The 7,370-nt window shown below is 34.2% G+C and overlaps 1 protein-coding gene across 1 annotated transcript; it reads right to left on the minus strand.

The window, feature by feature from the left end:
* Positions 1-2,923: 2,923 nt before the first annotated feature.
* On the minus strand, positions 2,924-5,327 carry LOC130749177 (homeobox-leucine zipper protein HOX11-like). The gene is made up of 4 exons (XM_057602488.1): positions 4,916-5,327; positions 4,366-4,718; positions 4,095-4,174; positions 2,924-3,595 (listed from the first exon to the last, which is right to left on the minus strand). Exons 1-4 carry the CDS (start codon positions 5,193-5,195, stop codon positions 3,232-3,234), a joined length of 1,077 nt encoding a protein of 358 aa, XP_057458471.1. The 5' UTR covers positions 5,196-5,327; the 3' UTR covers positions 2,924-3,231.
* Between the last annotated feature and the right edge of the window lie 2,043 nt (positions 5,328-7,370).

Below are 7,370 nucleotides of genomic sequence, written 5' to 3' on the forward strand. Positions count from 1 at the left end.
CTCTCCAAACCCTAACCGAGCTTGAATGCTTGGAGATCCAGTTGAACAACATCTCAGGTCCTCTTCCTAGCCTCAACGGGTTGAGCTCCCTGCAAGTCCTCATTCTCAGCAACAACCGTTCACTTCCATCCCCAACGATTTCTTCGGCGGTCTCATGGAGCTTCAGTCTGTGGAGATCGGCAACAACCCCTTCCAATGGTCGGAGATTCCAGAGAGCCTCCGTGACTCGTCATCGCTGCAAAACTTCCGTGACTCGTCATCGCTGCAAAACTTCTCCGCCAACTCCGCCAACATCACCGGGAATATCCCAGATTTCCTGGCCTGACCCACTTGCATTTAGCCTTCAATGGTCTTGAAGGTGTGTTGCCTTCGAGCTTTGCTTCATTGCAGCTCCCTAATGTTTTAGCAGAACATGACTTCGCTGACCCAGGTGTGGCTGCGCCTTGGAGGATTTGAGCTTGACCAATAACCTGTTTCAGGGAACCGTAACCCAAAGGGGTGTAGGGAGAGAATGGGTGAGGGGAGAGAACTTTGACTTTTTCAACGGTGGGGACTATACTGATGGTGGAAAGAATGTCCAAGTGGCACTTAACGTGACAACTCAGCATTTCTGTTAACATCCGTTAACTTTTTTTAGCCCAGGGACTAACGTGAAGGGGATTTGCCACTTCCAGGGACCGTGAGAGGCATTTTAGAAGTTTAGGGGCGAAGTTGAAGGCGGTGGACACTTTCAGGGACGAACTTGGCTATTTACCCGGACAAAATTTGTCCGACTATAAAGTTAGAGGGACCGAAAACATGTTTTGTCATTTTTTAGTCACATCATCAATCACACCTACCATTTTTTTCTCTCATTCTTATTCTTTATATGCATGGGTTTTGATTCATTAACACCATATATATTCTCCTTCTCTTATATCATCACTCAATTTTTTTATAACTTTTTTTTCTTTTCATATTATCACATTACATATCATATATACCTCTCATTTCTTAGAACATCTCCAATGCTAGTTTTTAGTTCTTAGTTATTAATACTATTCATGTGGGCCTGTATTGTCACATGTGCTTAAGCAACTCTTTACAGATTTTGCTCCAACCATGAGTTCTTAGTTCTTAGCACTATTCATCCGGTCCCACAATACCATTATATTAATTCTTTTTATTTCCATATAATTTTAGTTTAAATTTAAATACTAATTCAATACTTAAATTAAATGAATGAGAGAGAGAGAGAAAATTAAATTTTATGTTAAGAACTCAAAAAGTTAAACTTCTTATATAAGAACTTAGAACTCCACGTCATCCCCTCCAGTGGTTAAGAGCTCCGTTGTTAGTTTTTAACTCAAAAATAAGAATTAAGAACCTTGCATTGGAGATGCTCTTATTTACTTGATTATGAGAGATTGGAACGCTTATTTTTTTTATAAACAAATGTTAGTTGTGAGTAATGTTAGTAAATTAGTCTCTCTTTAGGTTTCGAACTCAACACTTATGTTCTCTAACTCTTACCCCTACCACTTTATACCTTCCGGCACGTGAGAGATTGGAATGTGAAAGAGCATTGATTATATGCATACGCCTTTGCACATTACCGTACATGTGTACAAAATAATAATGGAAAAATAAATGAAGTTAATAGACCACTACCATATTTAATTTTTTCACTCTCTCTCTCTCTTTCTAGTCTGAACTCTCCTTGGATGATGAGTGACTGCTCAGGTTAAAGTCTTCAAGAACGAAATCATTAAAAAGTAGACCAATTAATCTATGGATTTGAAAGTCTCTCAAGTCTTTCTGAAAAAGCAGCCTTGAACCACGGCCTTCGGCCTCCTCATCCATTAAACATTATTAGGTCATCGTCATACCTACCTAACTTTATGATTTTGTACCACCTTTAAATAAAAAATTACTACATATACTTATGACTTATGAGTAATCAGTATTTACGAGGACTAATTTTAAATTTATTATTTAAATATTATATTCAATATAATCATAGCAAACATAGGTTGACACAACTTGTTTTAGTTAGCTTTCGGGTTTAGCTCTCACCTCCAAATGTTGAGGATTTGAATCCCTTGAGATCAGTAAAATCTTAATTGGTGGGCAATCCTCCTCGGGGAGATCCTTCAGCGCTCCTTGGAGTGGGCCTCTGCTGACCTCCTCAACATGTCACTGGCATCACCCTACCCAGTAGTCTGCAGGTGCTTTCTTTCCATTCTACCATTTTTTTTTTAAAAATATAATCATATTATTCAATATTATATATTAAATAAAATTATAATTTAGATTTCTTAATTCATATTCCTTAGAAGCTTTTTTTTCTAAATCCCTTAAAAGCTTCGTTTGTATGAAGTTATATTCTTTATTATATATATTTTATGCATTCAATTTACAGTCGATTTCAAAAAAAATTCTGTCGATCATTTTTACACATATATATATATATATAAACAAGGATCCAATTTTTGTTGTATTTATTCTCAAAAATAAAATGTTGTACTTGCATTATTAAATCACTACAAGTAAATATGAAATAAAATTAATCTAAAAATTAATGGCCTGTTAATATTTTAATGTGTGTTGTGAACTGAATTGAATTTGCCTAAAACACACATCAAAATATTATTAGCACACCCTAACAGACAATTTTACATTATGTTTATCTAAAGTAATTTAGACAATCACGTTAGAAAATTTACAAAAAGAAATTTTATTTTTGTTACATCGGAAAGATAAATTGCACCCGCCAGGAATTGAATCTTGAATCTCCCCATACTTAACCCATATGTCCCCTAACTCTTACCACTTGAGCTATCATTCGAGGACCACAAAAAGAAATATATATATATATATATATATATATAAGAGAAATGGAAGAGAATTACTATCTCACAACCAACATCAAAATGGGAGTGAATTTCTATCTAAACATCAAAAAATAAATTCATTACATATTAACTATATATATCTTTACTGTCTAACATATAATTCTGCTTTTTTTTATTCACCATCAATAAAACTCGAGGTAGAAGGAATATCAAGACTGAAGAGAGATTCAAACTATAAAAATTAAACTAAGATATTAGAATTCTATACCAACCCCAAAAAACTAAAGAAAAGACAGAAAAAAATCGATAATCAAAACTTCCCCTATATACAAAATGAAATCAATTTCCAAGCTTCAGCAATATTAGTGTTGGAACTTTGACACCTTGGGCAGTATAATCAATTCAATTCAAGATGCTGTGGACTGGTGTGAGCAAATGGAAGAAACCTGGGTTTGCTGCCAAATGGGAATCCAATGGCTTTGGAATTGGAGTCATTGCTGGTATTATTGGCTGTGGCTGAGGTATTATTGTTATTAGTATTAACATTATTGGTGCCATTCGATGTTGGATTTGTGGCGACACGTTCACAAGATGGGCACATGGTCAAGGTGGTGGCTGGTAATTGCATGTAGAATGGGTTTGATTTCTTCAAAGCCCTCAATTCTTGAAGCTCTTTGTGAAGCCTTCTATTCTCCTCTGTCAGTGTCTCACAACACCTCTTCAAATATTCACAGTCCACTTCTGTCTGCTTCAGCTTAGTCCTGCATGCACCCATGTAAAATATGATCAGCTTATACGGTTGCTAATGTCCTCCAAATTAAAACTATTATTAATATGTTCGGGTCAGATCAAGTTCTATTTCGCAGATACAATTTTGAATTCTGACCCTGAGAAGCTACTCATGTATATTAAATTTCTTGACAAAATTAATTTTGATTTTAGATTCAAATGAATGAATTATAGAAGAATTTCCAAATATGCAATGGTAAGAAAAAAAAATCAAAAAATGACCTCGCAATAAAAAAATCAGCAATAGCAATAGTCATTGAAGTTTGAATGAGGTTAGGAAAAAAAGATTTTTACCAGTTAATATTGTGAAATTAAGTTGTAAAAGTTCATATGTCTTGCTTCTACCGTAATTTATGATATTGAGCCCGAAATTAATTCTCTAAAATACGAACCACAAACATCAATATATTTTCATCCAGAATTGATTTTATTGAAATTGGGAAACCAAAGATACTAAAACATGATTTGTACCTTGCTCTTCTGTTTTGGAACCAGACTTCTACTTGTCGAGGGCGTAGATTGAGTTGTTTTGAAAGGGCAAGTTTTTGTTTCTACACAAATTAAAGAAAAACAAAGTGAATCCCACTGTTACTAAAAATAAGTAATAATGGGATCAAACTGAAGAAACTTAAATAGTAAGAGTGGAGTGACATGAGTTGGAGGGAAAGATCAAGAGATCAATCCCCGATAGATAGATATAATTTATCTTTCCGATGTAAAAAAAACAGTAACAAACACTTACAGGGTTAAGAGTGTGGTGTTCTTTGAAACTCTCTTCAAGGAAAGCAGATTGTTCCTTAGAGAGCCTAAGCTTCTTCCTGGTGCTATTTCCACCACCACCCCCACCGTTTTCATCTTCATCATAAGCCTCACCATCAGAGTCCCTCTTCCCACCTGAACCACTGAAACTCCCACCACCACCGCCACCACTACCTCCTCTGCTGTACATGCACAGATCCATCTGAAATGAAGACGCTGCGCTGTTAGGCGATGATGACAGCGCCGCCCCTTCCTCCGCCTCATCCTCCACCACCGCCGCCGCAGGCAGCACGTTCATGGTCCTTCCAGAGCCCCCCAACTCAGCTGATAAAGTCCCTGCATTTGTGAACAGAGCCTTCACCGTGTTACATCAAATAAAAATAATAAAATCAATTTTTTTTTAACTAAGGTTGTGTTGGTGTTAAGAAAAATCACACATTAAAAGTTGGGTTTTAAAAGAAGATCAAGTCTATGGGGAAAAATATTCTAGAGGAAAACGCTTCAGGGGATGATATGGAAAAATGGGTCTTTACCATTTTCAGAAGCTGGATGCCATGGAAAGGAGAGAAGAGGAAGAAGATCAAGCTGTTGGGGGACAGGGTTGTTGTTTGCCTGACTTGTTTCTTCATGGTGATCTTGATTTCTCTGACTGTTGTTGTTATTGTCCTTTTTGGGCTTAGTTTCTTCTTGTTTGTGTGAAGTTGTGATTGGACCAATTGATAAGGTGGTGTTGAAGCCTAAATCCAGTTGATTATTGGAAGCTTCACCAAGGTTTGAAGTTGAAGAGTCTCCTAATCTCAGACCAAGCTCCATGATTTTCTTCTCTTGTTCTGCATAGGCAAAATTGCACACAGGGCAAAGAGAAAGAAGAATAGAAATAGAAGAGGAATATGCAGAGTGTAGAAAGGGATGGCTTGGACTGAGAAATCAGGAGGAGGCCTGAAAGAGAAGAGTCTTTATAATCATAAATAGGAGAGAGAGTCCAACGTGATCATAGGAAGACCAGAATGTCACTTTTAAAAAACAATTAATATAATTTGTAAAGTGACTTTTAAAAAAAAAAAATTTGTATGGTGGATATATTTTTGTTCTTTTTTTTTTCTTTATAAGTTTTTCAAAGCTTATTAAATTAACGGAATGAGTTGATGTATTATCACTTCGATTCTTAGGTAATGATTTTTAGATCAATTTTGAAGTTGTGTGATTGAAAAAAACTTGTTAGCTAGTCTTTTACCTTATCAAATGATAGATAAAGTGGTAAGAAATAAAGAATATATGAGTTTGGTGGAGGAAGTTCAGAGATCAATTTTTGAAGAGTGCAATTTATTTTTCCTTCAGAAATTAATTTTTGAAAAGTGGAATTTATTTTTCTGTTATAAAAAAAAATAACCTTTTACTATCTAGTATGCTGACAATTGGACAAATTATTATTATCATACTTGTCGATTGTGAAAATAATTAAATTTTAAAAGAAAATTAATTAATAGAAGGTTGGTTAAAGTGTTTATATTTTATATTTTTTTAAATAAAATTTCGAGTTCGCGCGACCTCTTTATATAATGAACACATGAATGTGTATGTGTATTGTTTTAAAAAATTGTTTTGATGTGTATGTGTATTGTTTTAATAAATTGTTTTGGGTAAAGAATAATGTTCCGGGAAAAAGTATACTATTAAATAAAATTTAATTTAAAAAGTTGGGCAAGGAAAAGTATGTTTGTTTGACCGACAAAGGTTACCAAGGTTGACAAACACACGTGAAAGCCTATTTTTATGGTAGAGATATAGATAGTCATATGCTATAGCATTAGATGAATAGATGTTACTCCCTCCGGTCCTATTTATAAGCATGAAAGAGAAGAAAAATCTTGGTCTTTTTTATAAGAACCAAATGAAAGTTTGAGTTATATTAATTAATTTTTTCCAATGATGCCCTTATTAATTCTAACTTGTAAAATGTGTCTCATTAATTATTCTCTTTCTTTTCCACTTTCCAACACTAATAACAAAGGGTAATTTTGGAAGTTCATTTTAATTTAAGACAAATTTAATGCATTTTATCTAGTTTAACTACATTTCTTAAACTATGTGAATTTTTTTTTTGTTGCTTATAATTAGGACCGAAGGGAGTATATTGGTGTAGATTTATGGTGGATTGAGTAGTGAGTATCGAACAACAACATTATTCCTCAAAAGAATTATGCTTGGCGCGTGCGTGACCATTATGGAGGTTAGGTCAGAGCATGGTTATTAGCATTGATTTCACTTGGAAGGTTGGGATTTGGGACTATTTTTTTTTCTATGGGTCTCAAAAGTTGCGTTTTGTGTCGTGTGTGTGGGTGCATATGGGTGTGCATTATCATTCATATATAATCTGTTCTGACCATTGAGGGATTCTCCTCATTAAGGTCACCCACCACCCACCCCCTCTACCCCTCCTATGAGAGAGCCCACATTGCCTGAAAATTTGCAAGGATTGATTTATTTAATTGAACTAAACGGCATAGAGATGTGTTTGGAAACGGATTTGAGCTCTCCCAAGCCTAGTGCAAAAAAAAATCAAGTGAAAATAGAAAGAAAAAAATCATATCATATGATATAGTAAAACATTTGAGAAAATCCATCAATTTCTATTTTTTTTAATTAAGATTGTGCATACAGTTTAAGAACGTATTAATTAACATAATCAACTAAAACACTCTATTTATAAATCACTTTTGACTAATTCACACGTATTAAGAAAATTAGTTAAGTTTGATTATCTTTTCAATTGATAGTTAGAAAAACTACGATCTTATTATGAAATTTATAATACTATATTACCACTCATTGGCAAACTCAAAAGAATTATTTGTAAGTGTTTGATAATTTAATATGGAGTATTAAATGTTATGGTTAAATTTGAAGAAAAAAAACTATTAATGTTTTAAGTTTGGAGCAAGAAACAAGCTCTCAAAATTGAAGAACCATCATACAAAATAGCAGAAG

This window comes from Lotus japonicus, chromosome 3 (genome assembly GCF_012489685.1).
Source record: "Lotus japonicus ecotype B-129 chromosome 3, LjGifu_v1.2".
Lineage (NCBI taxonomy): Eukaryota > Viridiplantae > Streptophyta > Magnoliopsida > Fabales > Fabaceae > Lotus > Lotus japonicus.

What these genes read in the sequence shown, in the direction of transcription:
- LOC130749177 (XM_057602488.1), bottom strand. Translation starts at nt 5,195, where the DNA reads ATGGAGCTTGGTCTGAGATTAGGAGACTCTTCAACTTCAAACCTTGGT. An exon ending in GCATCCAGCTTCTGAAAATG is followed by an intron (nt 4,719 to 4,915) that starts GTAAAGACCCAT and finishes TCACAAATGCAG; the next exon opens with GGACTTTATCAGCTGAGTTG. An exon ending in TTCCAAAACAGAAGAGCAAG is followed by an intron (nt 3,596 to 4,094) that starts GTACAAATCATG and finishes GGGTGCATGCAG; the next exon opens with GACTAAGCTGAAGCAGACAG.